This window comes from Pongo abelii, chromosome 2, assembly GCF_028885655.2.
Source record: "Pongo abelii isolate AG06213 chromosome 2, NHGRI_mPonAbe1-v2.0_pri, whole genome shotgun sequence".
NCBI lineage: Eukaryota > Metazoa > Chordata > Mammalia > Primates > Hominidae > Pongo > Pongo abelii.
This window is the reverse complement of record NC_085928.1, coordinates 13,286,404-13,308,834: the sequence shown is the minus strand read 5'-3', so window position 1 is coordinate 13,308,834 and position 22,431 is coordinate 13,286,404. Positions and strand designations below refer to the sequence as shown.

The 22,431-nt window shown below is 43.1% G+C and overlaps 1 protein-coding gene across 1 annotated transcript; it reads left to right on the top strand.

The window, feature by feature from the left end:
- Positions 1–8: 8 nt before the first annotated feature.
- Positions 9–14,874, top strand: UMPS (uridine monophosphate synthetase; the record flags this gene model as incomplete). The annotated part of the gene is given in 6 exon segments (NM_001133386.1): positions 9–222; positions 4,745–4,898; positions 7,238–7,909; positions 9,671–9,846; positions 11,805–11,919; positions 13,579–14,874. Coding segments are annotated over 6 exon segments (1,443 nt in total). The 3' UTR covers positions 13,749–14,874.
- Between the last annotated feature and the right edge of the window lie 7,557 nt (positions 14,875–22,431).

The window sequence follows — 22,431 nt, the reverse complement described above, 5'->3', positions numbered from 1 at the left end:
GACGTCATCGGGGCGCCGGAGGCCCGGGGCGCCTGGGAGTTTGAAGCGAACGGGCAGCGCGTGACCATGGCGGCCGTTGGTGCAGCTTTGGGGCCATTGGTGACGGGTCTGTACGACGTGCAGGCTTTCAAGTTTGGGGACTTCGTGCTGAAGAGCGGGCTCTCCTCCCCCATCTACATCGATCTGCGGGGCATCGTGTCTCGACCGCGTCTTCTGAGTCAGGTGCTGGCCTAGGAAGGGAAAGGACAGGTCTTTGTGGCGGGAAAGAGGACAAGGAAATGGAAGAGGGTGACAGGAGTTGGGCCGTGAGTGAGAGCAAAAGAGCCAAGCAGGCAGACCGACCCTACTCTTGGTTTGGGGAGTAAGCATGAGAAGCACAGAGGCCAGGGGTTGGGCTCTTTGAGAGTCGTCTGTTCTTTCACCCACAGGCTTAGACACGTGTTTTGCAAAAGTCGGGAAACCCAGTTTGGAACCCTTTCTGGCACTGAAGCACACTTGAATGAATTCTGTATATTTAACTCTAAGAAAATTAGACTTGCGGCCGGGCGTGGTGCCTCATGAGTATAATACCAGCACTTTGGGATGCCTAAGTGGGCAGATCACCTGAGCCCCAGGAGTTCGAGACCAGCCTGGGCAACATGACGAGACCCCGTCTCTACAAAAAATTAGTTGGGTGTGGTGGCGCACGCCTGGGACGCTGAGGTGGGAGGATCACCAGAGCCTGGGAGGTCAAGGCTGCAATGAGCTGTCATTGCGCCACTACACTCCAGCCTGGGCGACAAGTGAGACCCTGCCCTCAAAAAACAAACAAATAGACCGGGAAAATGTGGGTAGGCAGAGAATTCAGTAGATGGGAAAATACTGGTGAGAAAAGGAAAATAGAACAACCTGAACCCTGTGATGTACACAGAATTTATCAGAGCCCAGAGAGACTTCAACCATACTTCCCTATGCAGCCCCGGGACAATTATTTAAAGGAATTTTGTCCCTGACTAGCTGCCTCCCCCATTATCTTCATGTACCTGGAATTTGTGATACAAAGAACAATGTATAGCTAATCAATCGCTTGTGTTATTATTTTATTTATTTATTTTTTAGATGGGGTCTCTCTTACGTCACCCAGGCTGGAGTGCAGCTCTGTGATCATAGCTCACTGCAGCCTGGAACTCCTGGGCTTAAGAGATCCTCCTGCCTCGGGTGAGCACAGGGGCTCATGCCTGTAGTCCCAACTTTGGGAGGCTTTCTTTGGGAGGCTGAGGTGGGTGGATCACATAAGGTCTGGAGTTCGAGACCAGCCTGGCCAACATGGTGAAACCCCGCCTCTGCTGAAAATGCAAAAATTAGCTGGGTGTGGTGGTGTGCACCTGTAATCCCAGCTACTCAGGAGGCTGAAGCAGGTGAATGAGGAGGTTGCAGTTAGCCGAGATTGAGCCACTGCACTCCAGCCTGGGCAACAGAGGGAGACTGTCTCAGAAAAAAAAAAAAAAAGAAAAAAAAAAAGAGAGATCCTCTTACCTCAACCTCTGGGTAGCTGGAACTACAGGCATGTGCCATCATGCCCACCAAATTAAATTTTTTTTTTTTTGTAGAGAGGAGGTCTCACCATACTGCCCAGGCTTGTCTCGAACTCCTGGCCTCAAAAGATCCTCCTGCCTTGGCGGCCTCCCAAGTAGCTGGGACTATAAATGCCTGGTGCCACACCCGGGCTACCTCCTGTTATTTCAATGCAAGTTCTTGGTGAATATAGGAACTGCCCCTTCTTTTGCTTTAAAAATCCACTTGTAACTACTGTAATCGAAGCCTATAGTCAGGGCAACTTAAATTTATGCTTTGGGTTGCACTTCTCGAACTTGGCACAAATTAGTGTTCTACTCATATTAATTTTGCCTCAGCCTCTTCCTTTTAGGTCCACACTTGGAAGGGCTGTTTGGAAAGGGGAGTTGAATTTTGCACTGTGCGGCCAGAAGCAATAATTAAGACTAGAAGGTGGACATATTGGGAAAGCAGGTTTTTAGTCAATATAAGGAAAATTTTTGTACAAAACAGAGGTTTCTAATACAGTGCTTCTAAACTTTGAGTATATATGAATTACCTGGGAATTTTGTTAAAATGCAAAATCCAGTTCTGTAGCTCTGAGACTGGACCTGAGGTTGTGCATTTCTAACTAAGTGCCAGCTGAAACTGCAGACCACACTGAGTAGAGGGCCGTAAATATGCTTTCCAATAGAGTTTGCTACTAGCCACGTGTTACTATTGAGCATTATGAATTTTTAAGTTTAAATAGTCATATGTGGCCAGTGGCTATCATATTGGACTGCAAAGATAGAAGACATTTCCATCATTGCAGAAAGTTCTATCTAGAACTATAAGTTTCCTCAGCCCACTTAAGGGTTTATGTTCACTAGGGACCACTTTGTGTGGTTATTGTAAAAAGTATTGAAGATAGGTTGGACTATTAAGGTTGCGGTACTTTGGACTATTAACTTCTCACCATCCAGAATCTTGCTATGGTGTATCTTCGCAATGTGGAGAATTACTAAGGATTTTCTAGGGAAAATTTGATTTATTTTAATAAGCCAGCTGATAAATGACAGAAAAAGTTTTTTGATAACTAGATCATGGAGTGTGTGTGTGTGTGTGTGTGTGTGTGTGTGTGTGTGTGTATTTTGGTGATTAACTGGGGAGGAGTTCAAAACATGGAGAGACTTGGGTATAACAAAACTCCTTTTCACATCTTATGCGAATAGAATTTCTCAGTATTTACACCCCAAAAAGCAATATAATTTATGCTAAACTCTAACTTCCCTTAATAAGTGATAAGAAGTGATATTTGACTATAGTACTATATACACATTAGTGTACATAAAGTAATTGGAGAGAAAGGTAGCATTAACTCACTAAAAACGCATTTTCCAAATCTGTTTTTATCCCTCTGTCAAAATTTGCAAATCATGTTTTAATTAATCATATGCTTGTAATAATTTAATGATATACAGAAGAATCTCTTCTTTAAAAAGTACAATTTCCATTTTCTTCCCTCAAGAGAATAGTTTCTCTTCAGTCCTTAAGGATTCAGCTCCTTAACATGGGCTTTGGTGGGGGTCATGAGGCAGCACCCACAGGTTTAAATCAGGGTGGGGTATTTGGTCCTTGTGGGATTCACAAGATGGATTACTGACTACCTTGCTGTGAATGGCACAACTCACACCTTAATGTAGCTTCGCATACAGCTTGGGAAGAACATAGGAGGCAAAGTTGTTCACTGTAGTAATGTCCGTGACTGCTGTGGCCTCTACTATGTTTTGCACGACGAGCTTCTTAATAGTCTTTTCCTTGGGCATGCATCGGACATAGTATGTGCCACTACTGGCCACAGCCCTTTTTGGCACGATCATTGTTCCTTTCTTTTCTTTGTCATTTTGGAAGTAAGGACCTGAGAGAGCTACAGAAGAATTCTTGACACCTAGAGACTTATGGTCTTGGGAAATTTTTTTTAATTAGCATTTTAAATTTCAGTTTACATACATATAGTCAAGTATGACAGAGGGATCAGTAAAAGCTTTTCAAGTATAATCATATATTACTTTAGAATAAAATTCTATGGACACAGTGGAGTGAAAATATGAGTTGGAAAAAGATGTAAAAAATTTTAAACTTTTCATAGTCCAGCAATTTCATGTTTTGTTTTTTTTAAATGGAGATGGTGGATATCCAGTCACTAGCATTTGTATTCCAAGTTTATTCCTTAAAAAGAGTGATAAAACAGTTCTAAGATAATATGTTAATATTTTTAGTACTAGAAATTACATTCTCTGCAACTTAAAATAGTCATAGTTTTTTTTTTTTTTTTACTCTTTAGAAGTACTGGAGTAAACCTATGATCTAGTTCACAAAGCAACTCAGTGAGTTTCCTTTTTTTAAAAAAAAACGAGGTGGTCTTGGGTGGGAATATGTATCCTAACATTAAAATGTGATGATTTATGTGGAAAAGGAGATTATAAAATAGCAATTCACACAATAGTCTGTATTTATGAAACTTCCTAATTGAAGGCTTCTTTCAGGATATATAACTAAAAGATGATAGGTTTAGATACTCAGCCTAATGGGTTACTGAAGGAAACCAGGAAGTCGGGACCATCCTTAGTCTTTGGGGTCAACATCATGAGCTTCCCCAACACATCTCGGGTTGCCTTCAGAACAGATTCTGAGTCTGGTTGAATAGATTCATTCTTGTGTTTTTAGATTTATATTTGTGTACTGGGTTTATGGAGAGGGTAATAGAAAGGCATTTTTTTTTCTCCAATCAAGTTTGAGACTTACCCCCACTAGTTTATTACTGTCTTTTCTGTTACATTGTTACATGTTTATACACTATTTAAAATAGTTACAATAGGCTGGGCGCAGTGGCTCACACCTGTAATCCCACTTTGGGAGGCCGAGGCGGGTGGATCACAAGGCCAAGAGTTTGAGACCAGCCTGACCAACATAGTGAAACCCCATCTCTACTAAAAATACAAAAAAAATCAGCTGGGTGTGGTGGCGTGCGCCTGTAATCTCAGCTGCTTGGGAGGCTGGGGCAGGAGAATCACTTGAACCCGGGAGGTGGAGGTTGCAGTGAGCCGAGATCGCACCACTGCATTCCAGCCTGGGCAACAGGGCGAGACTCTGTCTCAAAAAATAAAAAATATAAAATAAAATAAAATAGTTACAATAAAACATTGTTTATGTGTTCATTTTCTTACAGGTTGCAGATACTTTATTCCAAACTGCCCAAAATGCAGGGATCAGTTTTGACACTGTGTGTGGAGTGCCTTATACAGCTTTGCCATTGGCTACAGTTATCTGTTCAACCAATCAAATTCCAATGCTTATTAGAAGGAAAGAAACAAAGGATTATGGTAAAATAAAAGTAACATAAAGCATTAAGTTAATTAATCTGTAACATCATACTCTTAGAATTTTTCTGCTTCTATGCACTAATGTTTTACCAGAGTCATCTTGAGTTCTTTAAGTTGTTACTGCTTGTAGAATTTATAATTGTTACTATAAGTCACCTTCCTTTTTTTAGACTAGGGGTGAAATGCTTTGTATTGATTAGGAAATGAAAAGTGCTTTTTTTGGTACTGTATCTATGAAACTCCAACATTTTTTTTTTTTTACCTGCCCTTCCCCTCATCAGCAAAATGTTGTAACAGCACGTGCTTTCCCAGTATGTTTGTATTTAAACTTCATGAAAAGTAATCCATGGATAAAATTACTCTCATAAAGCAGTGTAAACGCCTTAGAGAGATATTTTTGTGGGTTCATGGCTATAGATTATCAGGTGACTTGCTTTAAAACCTGAAAATTTGTCCAGGCACCATGGCTCACGCCTGTAATCCCAGCACTTTTGGAGGCCGAGGTAGGCGGATCACTTGAGGTCAGGAGTTCGAGACCAGCCTGAGCAACATGATAAAACTCCGTCTCTACTAAAAATACAAAAATTAGCTGGGCGTGGTGATGTGCACCTGTAGTCCCAGCTACTGGAGAGGCTGAGGCAGGAGACGTGCTTGAACCCAGGAGGTGGAGGTTGCAATGAGCTGAGATTGCACCACTGCACTCCAGCCTGGGCGACAAAGTGAGACCCTATTTTAAACAAAAAAAACCCTGGAAATTGGCCAGGCACGGTGGCTCACACTTGTAATCCCAGCACTTTGGGAGGCCAAGGTGGGAGGATAGCTTGAGCCCAGGAGTTCGAGACCAGCGTTGGCAACATGGTGAGACTTTGTCTCTACAAAAATAAAAAAAGAATACAAAATTAGCTGAGTGTCACAGTTACATGGGAGGCTGAGGCAGGAAGATGCCTTGAGCCCAGGAGCTGAAGGTTGCAGTGAGCTATGATTATGCCACTGCACTGCACCCTGGATGACAGAGCAAGACCGTCAAAAAATAAATAAATAAAACCTGAAAAGCAATCTTAATGATAGGAAGGAATTAATGGGCTTTTTTGTTTATGTTGGTTTATTAGTGTTTTGTTACTTTTTTTTAAACAAATCCTTCTTCTAGAGATGCATTCTAAAAATTTTTATGATTAAAAAAAGAAACATATTAGTTGAGTTTTTGTGGCGTAAGGGCAGTGTTAGTTTTTCTGTTTTTGTTTTTTGTTTTTTTGAGACAAGGTCTCACTCTGTTGCCCAGGCTGGTCTTGAACTTCTGGTCTCAAGCCATCCTCCTGCCTCATCCTCCCAAAGTGCTGGGATTACAGGTGTGAGCCACTGCACCCAGCTGAGATTTTCTGAGCTAAAAAAAAACTGTATGAATCCCTACCCATAAGAAAACTCTTATTTCTATTTTCTTATTTTATGTTTTAAAAAATGTTTCTATGAAATTATGAATTTTTAAATATACTATAAATACTTGCAGTCTTGTGTTCTAGCTTAAGCTGATTCAGTTAAACTTGCCAGTTGTTCAAGAAGCGGAAAGGATTTGATGAGTCTAAAGTCTACAGCCCAAGTTATTTACATTTTGTAGATTATCTGAAAATAGTCTGTAGTGGGATTTGGGTAGAGAAGTATATATTTAATCACATTGCATTATATAATTCTTTAGATTGTAGTAATGGGTCTAAATGATTGCTGAATATTTTTCCTTCTGAATTTGTATCTTCAAAAAGCCAATTATTTGGCTGATCTTGAATAGTGAACTTAAAATACTTTGATGGAAAAAGGAATTATTTCATTCATGATATTGGATTATTCTATTTCATAACTTTCCTTGATCTAGGTGATCTTGCTGTAAGAAACTCTGTATTTAGGCTGGACGTGGTGGCTCACACCTATAATCCTAGCATTTTGGGAGGCTGAGGCGGGAGGATCACTTGAGCTCAGGAGTTCAAGACCAGCCTAGGCAACATAGTGAGACCTCATCTCTATGATAAAACAAATTTTTTTAAAGTAAAAAAAAAAAACTGTATTTGAAAATTTGATCATAAAACACATTAAGCAGTGTTTATAATGTAAAATAATTTACTTGATTTACTCTAAATATACTGTATGTGTAACTGGCAAGTTTGGTATACAGAGTTGGCTTTATACATAAATATACTGTATGTGCAACTAGCAAGTTTGGTATACAGAATTGGTATACACATATACTGTATGTGTAACTGGCAAGTTTTGTATACAGAGTGTGTGTACGTATATATACACATATACATACATATTTAAATTTGGAATCAGCAAAATTTTTTCTCTTCTAGGAACTAAGCGTCTTGTAGAAGGAACTATTAATCCAGGAGAAACCTGTTTAATCATTGAAGATGTTGTCACCAGTGGATCTAGTGTTTTGGAAACTGTTGAGGTTCTTCAGAAGGAGGGCTTGAAGGTCACTGATGCCATAGTGCTGTTGGACAGAGAGCAGGGAGGCAAGGACAAGTTGCAGGCGCACGGGATCTGCCTCCACTCAGTGTGTACATTGTCCAAAATGCTGGAGATTCTCGAGCAGCAGAAAAAAATTGATGCTGAGACAGTTGGGAGAGTGAAGAGGTTTATTCAGGAGAATGTCTTTGTGGCAGCGAATCATAATGGTTCTCCCCTTTCTATAAAGGAAGCACCCAAAGAACTCAGCTTCAGTGCACGTGCAGAGCTGCCCAGGATCCACCCAGTTGCATCAAAGCTTCTCAGGCTTATGCAAAAGAAGGAGACCAATCTGTGTCTATCTGCTGATGTTTCAGAGGCCAGAGAGCTCTTGCAGCTAGCAGATGCTTTAGGACCTAGTATCTGCATGCTCAAGACTCATGTAGATATTTTGAATGATTTTACTCTGGATGTGATGAAGGAGTTGATAACTCTGGCAAAACGCCATGAGTTCTTGATATTTGAAGACCGGAAGTTTGCAGATATAGGAAACACAGTGAAAAAGCAGTATGAAGGTAAGTGTATTATTCAGGAATCTGCAAGAATCAGAAATCCAGCTTAAACTGAAGAAAAAAAAGGAAATGCTCATGTCATTGAAAGTCCATTCATAGAGCAGGCTGTCAAGCGTGGTTGGATCCAGGAGCTCAAGTGATATCTTCATGACTTGCTTTCTCTCCATCTCTCAGCTCTGCTTTCTTCTCTGTTGACTTCTTTCTCAGGTAGGCATACTCTACATGCTCACCCCAAACCAATCACTAGCTTGGGTTGTAGAATACCTTCAATAACTAGCCTGGACAGTTTGCTCTGCAACTGTGAGGTTGTTAACTCTGTTTGACCTTCTTGAAATAAGAACCAGGCAGGGATAATTTCCTTAAAGAAAATGGATGCGCTAGTACCAGAAGAAGGGTATGTGTCTGGGCAAGCAAATTTGACAGATGTCCTTGGCAGAATATGATGTTTTGAATGAAAATTTCACATAAAGGAAACAATGAAAAAGAAGTCTAAAATGGTAAGATTTATTTGTAGCAGAAAAAGTTATATTAATAAACATTATTTAAAGATTTTTCTTATATCAAATAGGGACTCAAAGTAGTGCATGTGTTGGTTGAGAAAAATGCTTAGTTCTACTGCCTATTCTATGCAAATTTCTGTCTATGTTTTTACAACTGTGTGATCAGACTATATTTAATGCATTTTTCACTTAACCTTGTAACAGATATTTGGTTGTGTTATATAACATTTTTTGTAGGCATCTTTGAGGTAACTTTTCTTTAATGTATGCATGTTCATAAGCTATTTCTTTAAAACAGATTTGTCTTTAAGTGACTTCTTCATGTGCTTAAGATGTCCTGCCCTCATCACATTGCCTAGCTTACTTTAGCTGATTGACTGATATAAGAGTTTTATACAAACTTTCTTCAGCTCTGCATAGAATTTTTTTTGAAAATCAGGCTTGTTACTGTCCGCTTTTAAAAGGAATATAGTTGCCTATTGAAATTAGATAGCTAAGGAGATCAAAGGAACATGTAGAACTATTGAGCGATAGTAAAGCTGCTGAGAGACCCCTGCAGAGTGAAAACTTGTCATCTTCAAGAATTTTATTTTTATTATTATTTTTTTTGAGACGGGGTCTTGCTCTGTCACCCAGGCTGGAGTGCAGTGCAACCTCCATTTCCTAGGCTTAAGTGATCCTCCCACCTCAGCCTCCCAAGTAGCTGGGACCACAGGCATGCGCCACCACACCTAGCTAATTTTTTTGTATTTTTGGTAGAGATGGAGTTTTGCCATGTTGCCCAGGCTGGTCTCGAGCTCCTAAACTCAAGCAATCTGCCCACCTCAGCCTCCCAAAGTACTGGGATTACAAGCATGAGCCACCATGTCCAGCTTCAAGAGGAATTTTTAAATGTTATCCTTGACATCAATAAATGTTTGTCTTCAGTGAAGTCCCTTTCTCATAGCATGAGCTTTATTTGTGGTCATGAGCTTCAGCCTTCAAGGAAAAACAGTCCTGTTAGTGTTCCAGATAAGCCAAGCGCAGACCTTGAAATTTTTTTTCTCATTGTGATCTCTCACCCAGCTACTTACCTAAATAACAGATACAGTTTTCACAGATGGAACCATGGGTCTGCTGACAGTCACTAAAGTTCCTGAAGAGTTTGATTCTCTCATTAACATGTTACTGGGAGATTATTTCATATTGTAGTTGGTTGATTGGACAAGAGGTTAGAGGTTTTGTTTGAAAATCAGCAAATATCTTTTTTCCCCCTTCTTCTTAGGAGGTGTCTTTAAAATAGCTTCCTGGGCAGATCTAGTAAATGCTCACGTGGTGCCAGGCTCAGGAGTTGTGAAAGGCCTGCAAGAAGTGGGCCTGCCTTTGCATCGGGGGTGCCTCCTTATTGCGGAAATGAGCTCCACCGGTTCCCTGGCCACTGGGGACTACACTAGAGCAGCGGTAAGTGGTGGGGGGACTGGGTGAGGGGGCAGGGGCTGCTATGCTGCATGTTATAGGGCAAGAAGACGCCTCCTAATCTGGCGTCTCTGGAACCTCTGCCAAAAAAAAAATCCAGCTCTTGTTAGTGTGACAGTATATTAATACTAGTTGGATAGAATTCCTTGATAGTTAATAGCATTTTATATCATGTAGTGGACACTTCAGAAATTTGAATTATACTCCAAGAGAAACTATCTCTTGGATAGTTAGTCAAACAAACACTTACTAAATCTACCAGGACTTTAAGATAGTGTCTTTTTCATCTTACCATGAATTGAGAGAGGATGAGAAGAGCTTCCCAGACGTGCAGTTTCTCAGAATCTCCTGAGTCCTACAGAGATGCACATTCCTGTGACAGCAGCCCACGTGCAGTGGCTTTCTCTTATTCTTGTCAGATATTTTAGAATATAATGTTACTTTTAAAAAATTGCCATGGGGGGCTGGGCGCAGTTGCTCACACCTGTAATCCTAGCACTTTGGGAGGCCAAGGCGGGAGGATTGCTTGAGGCCAGGAGTTGGACGTCATAGTGAGATCTCCTCTCTACAAAAAAATGAAAAAGAAAATAACCAGGCATGGTGGTACGTGCCTGTAGTCCCAGCTGCTTGGTGGTACGTGCCTATAGTCCCAGGCTGAGGTGGGAGGATCGCTTGAGCTTGAAGTTCAAGGCTGCAGGGAGCCATGATCATGCCACTTTACCTCAGCCTGGGCAAGAGGAAGAGCCTATCAAAAAAAATTAAAAATAAAAAGCCCCAAGAAAATCCCCATGATTTTTTTCACCCATGTGAAGATTCTAGAAGTAAAGGATTTCCATTTTTTCATATTATTTCAGACTATCTGGAGACTTAACTCATATGGCCCTACAGTCAGGTTTTAACCCTATCCCTGAATTGACTATAAATGTCTTGATTTCCCAAGTCTCAAAAGCACAGGGGCCATGAGTCAGTTTTAATATTCGGCATTCTGGGAGTCTGGGTCTGGCTCAAGGACAAGACATGACTTGTTTGTTGGCAGTAGTACTTGGTGGCAAGAATGAATGTATCAATGTGTGTCTCAGGTCTCGAAGTACCGAGGCTGGAGTGCAGTGGTGGTACTGAGTCTGGTTTCCGGGAAGTATCAAATAAGAAGGGAAGTACGGGAGTCACATCTTGGGGAAAGTACCTACCGAATCAGAAAGCCAGGCAGACCTTCTAAAGAGACTTTTATGAATGTGAGATAATAGTATAGAAATTGGGGAGACCAGTTCATGTTACAGAAGAGGGAAAGTGGTAGAGGTGAGATTTCTTTAGCTCTTGAAAGCGTAGCTGTTCTTTACGTGACAGCTGCCTTTGGATATGGAGTACCCCATCTGTAGATAGTCAGTAAGCCTTGACTGTGGTTTCATACCATTATAATATGTTCTAGAGTACTCGCCTCAAATCCTTTTTGGAAGTAGGTGGGTCACCAAGCGTTATTAGAAGTAAGAAATTATGCAGCATCTTGATTTTAGATGCACATAGTATAGGATTTCTGTTTTACGTATGGTTTATTGCGGGAAGGGAAGGGAAAGGCTCATCTCAGAGTCTTAATGAAGCAGATGTGTTTTATTATGGTTTCTATCTAAGATGACCTGTTTCAGATACAGTAACTTTATATATATGGAATGAGAAAAGGCATCTATAATACAGCGAAGTTTCTAACTAGATAATAGGGCATAAGCTGGGCATGGTGACTTACACCTGTAACCCCAGCACTTTGGGAGGCCAAGGTAGGAGGATCCCTTGAGCCCAGGAGTTCAAGACCAGCCAGGGCAATATAGGGGGACCTCATGTCTTTTTTTTTTTTTTTTTTTTTTAAGTTTTGAAAAAATAGAGCATATTTTTACTTTTATTCTGTGTGATTAACTGTTTTCTTGTAATATGTCCTATTACATTCCATTTAGGTTAGAATGGCTGAGGAGCACTCTGAATTTGTTGTTGGTTTTATTTCTGGCTCCCGAGTAAGCATGAAACCAGAATTTCTTCACTTGACTCCAGGAGTTCAGTTGGAAGCAGGAGGTAAATCTGGTTACTGGTCGTGGCTCTTCCAAAAATGCTTCTTTACCCACGGCAGGCAAAATAAAACTTTGCATGTTATTATACACTTGCTTAAGAAAAGCCTTCTTAGTCTAGAACAATAATGAATGAGCCCTTTGGTAACTACGTATCTTTGGACAAGTCAGTTTACTTCTTTTAGTCTCATTGTCTGTAAAATGGGGATGATAACAGTATTGACCTCATAAGGTAATCAGGAGGCTTTAATGAGATAACATGTAGAATATTTAACACAATGTCTTGGCACAGAGTAAACACTCTGTACTTATAAGCCCTTATTCATGAGCCCTAATAATTGTTTGACTAGATACTATAGTTAGGGTCTAGGCTTTTAAGAATACTTAAAGTATCTTGGATTTGGAAGATAATATGCCATTTAACAGAATGCTTCTGGAACAGCAGAATTTAATAAAACAAAAAAGCAAAATTTAAGGATTCGGGTTTATGGATAGTCTGTGTGACCACTTGATGGGATTCTTGTATATGGTAGTGGTCGGGTTAGACTTGCTCAACGGTGCCTTGTGGTGATTCTGAGATGTGTGCTAAAATTTTCTTCAATTGTGAGGCCAATCTTTATTGTATTTTTTTGATATTGAACCTTTCTTAGCAATATATGAGTTTTACTTTTTTTAATATATTGTTAAGCTACAGTTGATGTAAAATTTGACATTGAGGGAGTGAATATTTAGGGCAACTTGAATCTATGCTTCTGGAAAAAAATTACATGAAAAAATAATGATAAAATAAATGAGGCTGGGTGCGGTGGCTCACGCTCATAATCCCAGCACTTTGTGAGGCTGAGGTGGGCAGATCACCTGAGGTCAGGAGTTCAAGACCAGCTTGGCCAACATGGTGAAACCCTGTCTCTACTCAAAATACAAAAATTAGCGGGGCGTGGTGGTGCACACTTGTAATCCCAGCTACTTGGAAGGCTGAGGCAGGAGAATCGCTTGAATCTGGGAGGCGGGGTTGCAGCGAGCCAAGATTGTGCCATTGCACTCCAGCCTGGGTGACAAAGCAAGACTCTGTCTCAAAAATAAATAATAAATAAATAAATAAATAAATAAATAGGGCCGGGCGCAGTGGCTCATGCCTGTAATCCCAGCACTTTGGGAGGCCGAGGCGGGCGGATCATGAGGTCAGGAGATCGAGACCATCCTGGCTAACAGGGTGAAACCCCATCTCTACTAAAAAATACAAAAAATTAGCCAGGCATGGTGGCGGGCACCTGTAGTCCCAGCTACTTGGGAGGCTGAGGCAGGAGAATGGCGTGAACCCGGGAGGTGGAGCTTGCAGTGAGCCAAGATAGCACCACTGCACTCCAGCCTGGACAGAGCCAGACTCCGTCTCAAAAAAAAAAAAAAAAATAAATAAATAAATAAATAAATAAAATAAACTTTACCATTGAAAAGGAGTTGGTGAGCATCTTTCTCCATTTGACGTCTCTGGCCTACCCAGTGAGTCTCTTCAGCTCCTGTTTTTACCCAGTTGCTGTACAAAAGGGGAACGAAAGTAGGGGCATGTTTTTATTTAAAGCTGGTTAGATACTTTTTCAGAGAAATCATGTGACAGGTTTTCTGATTTTTGTATTATGTGAAACAGTAGTTTTTGTGTTTCTTGCAGGAGATAATCTTGGCCAACAGTACAATAGCCCACAAGAAGTTATTGGCAAACAAGGTTCCGATATCATCATTGTAGGTCGCGGCATAATCTCGGCAGCTGATTGTCTGGAAGCAGCGGAGATGTACAGAAAAGCTGCTTGGGAAGCATATTTGAGTAGACTTGGTGTTTGAGTGCTTCAGATACATTTTTGTGAAGACGTTGAAGATACATGGTCCCCCTGAAAGTGACTGGTTGGAAATAATCCAATTATTCCTGCTTGGATTCTTCCACAGGGCCTGTGTAAGAATGGGTTCTGGAGTTCTCATGGTCTTTAGGAAATATTGAGTAATTTGTTATCACTGCATTGATACTATGATAAGTTCATTCTTAAGCTTGCTTTTTTTGAGACTGGTGTTTGTTAGACAGCCACAGTCCTGTCTGGGTTAGGGTCTTCCACATTTGAGGATCCTTCCTATCTCTCCTTGGGACTAGACTGCTTTGTTATTCTTTTATTTATTTATTTATTTTTTTTGAGACAGGATCTCGCTCTGTTACCCAGGATGGAGTGCAGTGGTGAGATCACAGCTCATTGCAGCCTCGACCTCCTAGGGTGATCCTCCCACCTCAGCTTCCAGATTAGCTGGTGCTATAGGCATGCACCACCACGTCCAGCTAAACTTCTTTATTATTTATAGAGATGAGATCTTGCCATGTTACCCAGGCTGGTATCAACTCCTGGGCTCAAGCGATCCTCCTGCCTCAGTCTCTCAAAGTGCTGGGATTACAGGTGTGAGCCACTGTGCCCAGCCTAATTGCAGTAAGACAAAAATTCTAGGGCACCAGGAGGCTAAAGTCAGCACAGCTTTTCTTGTGTCCTGTATTCTCTGTCTCATGTGTTGCCCAAATAATATCTAATTGTTAGCCATTCTCCTCCATCTCTGGCCTAAAAGTGACAGTCCAGGTATCCACATGGGCTGGTTCCTAGAACTGCCATTGCTCACTCTCCAAAGAGGGGAAGGTGGGGAAGGTGGGGAAGGTGGGGAAGGTGGGGAAGGTGGGGAAGGGGAAGGTGACTATAGCTCAGCTCCTGAGCTAGTATCTGGCTGTATTTCAACAACTGGAGTTGGGATTTGGGCTCATTTTTTCCCCTAGCCAGCAATTATGGACCAGTGGTAACACAAGTGACAGTGACTGACTTCACAATTAGGAGGTCTAAGGTTCCATTTGGGCATTTGCTTAAGGATCCCACATAATTGTCCCAACTGTCATTAGTAGAGGGGAGGTAAGCCTTCATTAATAATAAAGAGAAAGCGCACATTCAAGGTGGTGTTTGAGCAGGGGCAGGGTGAGGGCCGTCCTGGTGCTCATTGCACCAGCACACTCACATTCCTTCTCATTTGGGGCCCACCTGCAGGAAGTGGCACAGGATCAGCCATTTCCCCACCCTTGTCAGCTGGTGGCCCACTCTTCTCTAATGACTCAGAGGAATGCCTATGATTTTTTTTTTTTTTTTTTTGAGACAGAGTCTCACTCTGTCGTCCAGGCTGGAGTTCAGTGGCACGATCTCGGCTCACTGCAACTTCTGACCCTCTGGTTCAAGCAGTTCTCCTGCCTCAGCCTCCCGAGTAGCTGGGACTACAAGCCTAGGATTTTTAACTCAGGTTTTTATTTTATTCCCTCCTGAAGTTTTTACTTCAAGAGCTTCTGCTCTAAGGCCCAATTTGGGCTTCATGTCCCCAGTGCTGCATCTCCAGGGAAATGCTGTCTGTGGGAGAGAGATCAACTCTCAAGGAAGAAGTGGCCACAGAAGGAGCAGGAAGGGAGTTGGCCCTCAGGGCTACTCTGGGGAAGCCAAAAGTCATGAAGGGGAGCAGAATTTTCTGACAAAAACTTGCAGGAATCTCTTAGGTGTCTTCAGTGTTGAGAGGCCTTTGGAGTGATGTGCTGAGGTCTCAGGCGCCCACCTCCCTGGCTGTCACTTCCATGTGTCAGTGGTTCTCCCACTTTAGCAGGTATCAGAGTCACCTGGAGTCTTGTCAAAACAGGTACCCAGACCAACCCCAGCGTTTCTGACTCTGGGTAGCTCTGGGATGGGGCTTGAGAATTTGCATTTCCAAAAAGGTCCCAGGTGATGCTGCGGTTGCCTGTGCAGGGACTGGACTTTGAGAACCTCTGCACTGGCTATTCACATTTCTGCCTCTGCAGTGAGACAGCCTTGAGGTCTGCCTCCTCCTGCTGAGAGTCACATGCTCCTGTCCTTTAGAAATGTGGGCTCCTGCCATCTCCAGGACACAGGCACTGTTCCTGTTGATGAACCCTATTTTTAGGACCCCTGCTAAGGTGATTTGAGGGGAAATGAGAGGAGGCTCAAATAATCACCCAGCCCCTGCCACTTATTGAAAGTGTAGGTCCTTGTGCCCCACACCATCAGAGATTCTGCGTTAGCAGATCTATGGTTTGCCCAGCAGCCTGGGCGTGTGCATTTCTAATGGGTGCCTCAAGTGATCTGTTTCTGATTTGTATTTCTATTGTGAAGAGTCAGCCCAGTACTGCAGGCCTCTTACCTAAGCAGAATCCCAGTCTGGCATCAAAGCTTTAGAGGACAAGTTGATTCAGGCAGAGAAGAACTTGGGCTATACAAGCGCTGTTCTTCAGCATTGAAGTGTTTTGGAGGCATTAGATAGTTTAACCCTTTCTCAGTCAAGGAATATTTACAGAACATGATCTCTGGGCATTGTAACTCCTGGTCTTAGTGGGGAATATAGGGACCCCATGTCTCCATGGGGTGCACAGAATGTCTGTGAGACTGATGGAGTGGAGAACGCCATCCCCCAGCCTCTCCAGCTACTCGAGGCATTCTGCAAAACATAAGCCCATAGATTGTGTGTGTGTATGTGTGCACTGGAGGAACCTAAGAAACTATTTGGTGCACTTCCTCTTATTTTAGAGCTCCCAAAGTGTAGCTCCAGAATCGTAAAGGGATCTGCTCAGTCTCACAGCCAGCCTGTGGATCTCAGTCCCAACACTCACCCTCGTGCTACTGAGTCAGCTCTAAGAAAATCTGCCAAAAGTAGGTCTAGGGCCGGTTTTTTGTTTTGTTTTGTTTTGTTTGTTTGTTTGATACAGGGTCTTCACTCTGTTGCCCAGGCTGGAGTACATCACGGCTCACTGCAGCCTTGACCTGGGCTCAAGTAGCTCTCGAGAGCCTCTCGAGTGGCTGGAACTACAGGCGTGCACCACCACAGCTGGTTAATTTTTAAAATTTTTTGTAGAGACGGTGGAGGGGGTTCTCACTGTGACTCAGTGTGTGCCCGACAGCAGAGCCCACAACCACTCCAGTTACAGTGGTTGCCATCTGGGTCATCAGACCTGGCTGCCAGGGGTGCAGCCACAGGAGAGCCAACAGCAGAGGGTGCTGGCGGCTGAGCTAGCTGCTAATGCTGGCCTGGGTGCAGTTCTCATCCAAAGTGCCCGGTGGGTGGGAGTCACTCAGTACCAGTTTGGAGCCTGAGCCCGAACTCTTGTGTTTCTGCTCACCCCTTTCTGGCTTCTGCCACCACATGGGAAGAATATGCCCTGCTTAGCCCATGGCTTCTGAAGAGCAAGAGAAAGTAGAGCAGAGCCTACTCCAGCCTCCCCCATCCAATGTATGAAAGCCCCAGCTGATCTGTAAGCCTGGGAGCATGATAAACGCTTAGTAGTGCATGCCGTATAGTTCCAGGGTGGTTTATTACACAGCAATATCTAGCTAAGTATATTTAACTTGCTGCAGCTCTCTGGATCCATTCTGGTTACCAGGAAGACAAAAACTGGGCTCCACCAAGAACCAGTCTTCTGCCTTCCCAACCATCACCTCTGGCTGCATCAGTGATCTCTCCCAGCGAAGTAGCTGCTTGGTCTTATGTGAATCCTGTACTTTAACACAGTGGACCGAGTGTCAGTCATTGAAAATGACCATGAGTAACCCTATGGACACTTTGCAGCTTGGTTCCTTTGCCCCTTAACAGGTGGGTATGAATCGTGTCTTCAGTGCCAGGGCTGAATGAGAAAGGGCATTCCTTTTTGAAGGAATCTGATACTAAACACAAAGCATGAGAAAAATCAGGACTCGTTGGAGTTATATTTTTAAAATATATTTTTTAACAGTTATATATATTAGATATAATAGTATATATAAATAATACTATGTTGCCCAGGCTGGTCTCGAACTCCTTAGCTCAAGTGATCCTCCTGCCTTGGCTTCCCAAAGTGCTAGGATTACAGGTGTGAGCCACTGCGCCCGACCTGTTGGAGTTCTTTACATTTATTTTATAATTGATGCTGTTTATTAAATGCAGATTTTATTTTGGGTTACAGGATGTAGAATGCCATATTTTTCTTAGATCATAGGGCCTCTCACATTTGTAATTTGGCCTTGTGTGAGTTACCCTGCAATCCCTTTGTTTTCCCCATAACCCTTCCAAAGGAAGGCCACAATAGAAATACAAAGAGAAACAAAATAATTAGAATATTTTTTAACTTCTAAAGTTCAAGGTTTTGGCATAAGTCTGGTTTAGAAGCACATTTGTCTAGCCCTCTCCTTCCCACCAAGGGGAAAGTCTTCCTCTAGACAAGAGGCAGAGGGCTCCTCAGAGTCAGATCCTGGTGTGGGCTCTTGCGTGCTGCTGCTTAATCCCAGGGAGGAAGGGCAGTCCACACCCAAAATAAGGGTGGGGAACTGTCAGCAGAGGAGGTCTGTGTCATGTTTTTCAGCGCTGGGGTTGGGGGGAGCCCAGGAGAGCAGTGAAGATCCAGAGATCCCTCGCCCCAGCTCGGCGCAGGGCAGTGGACTTAGGCCATGTGTGTCTGGGACAGAACCTGAGGTGGCCTGAGCTTCCTGTGGCTCCAGAGTAACATTATAGAGAAGCTGAATTCTCCTGTTTTTCTGAAAAGGGCATGGGAGTTAGCTGAGAAGCAGACCTGGTGGGCCTGAGAGTCTCAATCGTCAGGTAAGGACAGTCAGTGGGAAGTGGATGGGCCACACAACCAAGGTTCTCATGAGGACAACCATGTCTTCGGGGGTGCCCATGTGCACAGACAGCTCCACAGTCCTGCCTCCAACGTCCCAACACTGCGTTGTCTCCCTGCACTTAGCAGCCCTGCAGGGTGAGACGGGGGGGGATCCTGAAATGATTGTGTTTATTAACAAGACATGCTGTCCTTGTTTACCTGGAACTTAGCAATGTTTTCTGCCACAACTTGAATAGATACTTGAAGTAGAAAAAAAAAAATACATAAAAATATGGGTTCTTTTCAACCTGAATAGATGGCCTAAAAATTCAAATTTGCCTCATTGCATTTGCTCAAGGAAAACCGGTATAGATAGTCTTTGACCTCCTTTCCTCCCTTATCCTTTCTTCTTCCTTCTGAGGACTAAACTCTGATTTTTTTTTTTTATCTTGCCCACATTCCTATCTAAGGGGTCTGGGGAGTCATGCCCTACAAGTCATAAATTTTTATCAGATGGGTTTTATTTAACCCTATATATCATGACTTATTTTCCAACCTGACTCTGGTATAACCTTATGAGACAAGGAAGAAAATAAAAATATTTTACCCCCAACATGTTTATTTGCCATATTTTGAAATGGCCGTGCAAAGCTGTTCTTTGTGGGAGGAAATTAGCATCTGTAAGGAATCTCTATTAACATAGCTAGATCTTTATCTTCCAGACTCTCCCAATCCTAAAGAGATTAAGATCTGAATAGGAAACATTTGTCATCTATTGTCTCTAAGGGCAGCCACTTACAAGACACTTCAAAGTACTTTTGTCTCCACGATCGTAACCTGAACATTCCCTTTCTATCAATCCCAGGTCTTTAGACAAACTCAACCAATTGTCAACCAGAAAATGTTTGAATTGACCTATAGCGTGGAAGCCCCCCCACCCCTCCCCCCCTACCCCCACCACCCCGCCACCCTGCCCCTGGCTTTGAGTTGTTCTGCCTTTCGGGACCAAACCAATGCATTTCTTAAATGCATTTGATTGATGTCTCATGCCTCTCTAAAATATATAAACCAAGCTGCACCCTGACCACCTTGGGCACATGTTCTTGGGACCTCCTGAGGGCTATGTCATGGGCCATGGTCACTCATATTTGGCTCAGAATCTCTTCAAATATTTTACAGAGTTCCACTATTTCTGTTGACACTTCCCTCACTCCCACCATCTTGCTGCCCTCTGACTTCCCCAAGCCCCTGTGCTCTCTTCTTGGGCTATAGCATTACCTCTTCCTCACTTCTATTGCCTTCTTCCCCTCTTCAACTCCAGTGCCATCCAATGGGGGATGTCTCCCAACTGAAATCAAGCCTACAGTCCTTGTGGCTTGAGCTGAAAAGAGACCCTGAGAAAACGTGCTGAGTTTCATGCGCGTCCGTGTGAAGAGACCACCAAACAGGCTTTGTGTGAGCAATAAAGCTGTTTATTTCACCTGGGTGCAGGTGGGCTGAGTCCGAAAAGAGAGTCAGCGAAGGGAGATAAGGGTGGGGCCGTTTTATAGGATTTGGGTAGGTAAAGGAAAATTACAGTCAAAGGGGGTTCTCTGGCGGGCAGGAGTGGGGGTCGCAAGGTGCTCAGTGGGGGTGCTCTTTGAGCCAGGATGAGCCAGGAAAAGGACTTTCACAAGGTAATGTCATCACTTAAGGCAAGGACCGGCCATTTACACTTCTTTTGTGGTGGAATGTCATCAGTTAAGGTGGGGCAGGGCATATTCACTTCTTTTGTGATTCTTCAGTTACTTCAGGCCATCTGGGCGTATACGTGCAAGTCACAGGGGATGGGATGGCTTGGCTTGGGCTCAGAGGCCTGACATTCCTGCCTTCTTATATTAATAAGAAAAAATAAGGCAAAATAGTGTTGAAGTATTGGAGTGGCAAAAATTTTTGGGGGGTGGTATGGAGAGAGAATGGGCGATGTTTCTCAGGGCTGCTTCAAGCGGGATTAGGGGCGGCGTGGGAACCTAGAGTGGGAGAGTAAGCTGAAGGGAGGTCTTGTGGTAAGGGGTGATATTGTGGGGATGTTAGAAGAAACACTTGTATAGAATGATTGGTGATGGCCTGGATATGGTTTTGGATGAATTGAGAAACTAAATGGAATAACAGAAAGAAAAAAACAGGTATAAAAGGTCTAAGAATTCGGAGGACCTAGGACATCTGATTAGAGAGTGCCTAAGGAGATTCAGCATAGTCCTGCCAGCGAAGATTATTTATTTACTTCAAGAGTTAAGAGTGGCAGTTTGGGGATAGCACAAGGAGATATCAGCTGTGATGGCTTGGGGAAACAGTGTAAACCGGCAGTGTAAACAAGAGCAGGGCATGTATGAGTAGTTGAGAACGGTGAAATAGGAGTATGACTAGACAGAAGATAGTAGGGATGACAAGTTTTTTGGGGGCACAGTCTAAGTTGGTCTGGTGTCTGGAATGAGACTGGGGCCTAATAAAAAGGAGCGTCTATACAGGAGCTTAAATGGGCTGTACCCTGTAGCATTCCGAGGACAGGCCTGAATTCTGAGAAGGGAAAGTGGTAAAAGTATTGTCCAGTCCTTTTTAAGTTGGTGGCTGAGCTTGGTGAGGTGTGTTTTTAAAAGACCTTTAGTCTATTCTACTTTTCTTGAAGACGGAGGACCATAAGGGATATAAAGGTTTCACTGAATACTAAGAGCCTGAAAAACTGCTTGGCTGATTTGACTGATAAAGGCTGGTCTGTTATCAGACTGTATAGAGGTGGGAAGGCTAAACTGAGGAATTATGTCTGACAGAAGGGAAGAAATGACTGTGGTGGCCTTCTCAGACCCTGTAGGAAAGGCCTTTACTTATTCAGTGAAAGTGTCTATTTAGACTAAGAGGTATTTAGCTTCCTGACTCGGGACATGTTGAGTAAAGCTAATTTGCCAGTCCTGGGTGGGGGCAAATCCTCGAGCTTGATGTGTAGGGAAGGGAGGGGGCCTGAATAATCCCTGAGGAGTAGTAGAATAGCAGATGGAACACTGAGAAGTTATTTCCTTGAGGATAGATTTCCACGATGGAAAGGAAATGAGAGGTTCTAGGAGGCGGGCTAGTGGCTTGTGCTATAGCATAGCCTGCCTTTGCTGGTGTGTGGCGATTAGGCCTGGTGGAGCTGCCATCAATAAATCAAGCGTGATCAGGGTAAGGAACAGGAAAGAAGGAAATATGGGGAAATGGGGTGAATGTCAGGTGGATCAGAGAGATACAGTCATGGGGGTCAGGTGTGGTATCAGGAATAATGTGGGAGGCCAGAGTGAAGTCTGGGCCAGGAACAGTGGTACTTGTGGGACTTAACAAAGTGAGTACAGCTGAAGGAGCCACGGAGTATATGCGTCAGGTATGAGGAAGAAAATAGATTTTGGAAGTTACGAGAAATGTAGAGTGAGTTGAGCATATTTTGTGATTTTTAGGGCCTCTAAAAGTATTAAAGCAGCAGCAGCCGCTGCACGCAGACATGAGGGCTAGGCTAAAACAGTAAGGTCAAGTTGTTTGGACAGAAAGGATACAGGGTGCAGTCCTGGTTCTTGTGTAAGAATTCTGACTGCACTAACCATGCCTAGGAAGGAAAGGAGTTGTTGTTTTGTAAGGGATTGAGGTTTGGGAGATTAGTCGGACACGATCAGCAGGGAGAGCACATGTGTTTTTACGAGAATTATGCCAAGATAGGTAACAGATGAGGATGAAATTTGGGCTTGACTGAAGTAATGGGGGCTGTCTGTGAAGTCTTGTGGCAGTACAGCCTAGGTAATTTGCTGAGCCTAATGGGTGTCAGGGTCAGTCTAAGTGAAGGCAAAGAGAGGCTGGGATTAAGGGTGCAAAGGAATAGTAAAG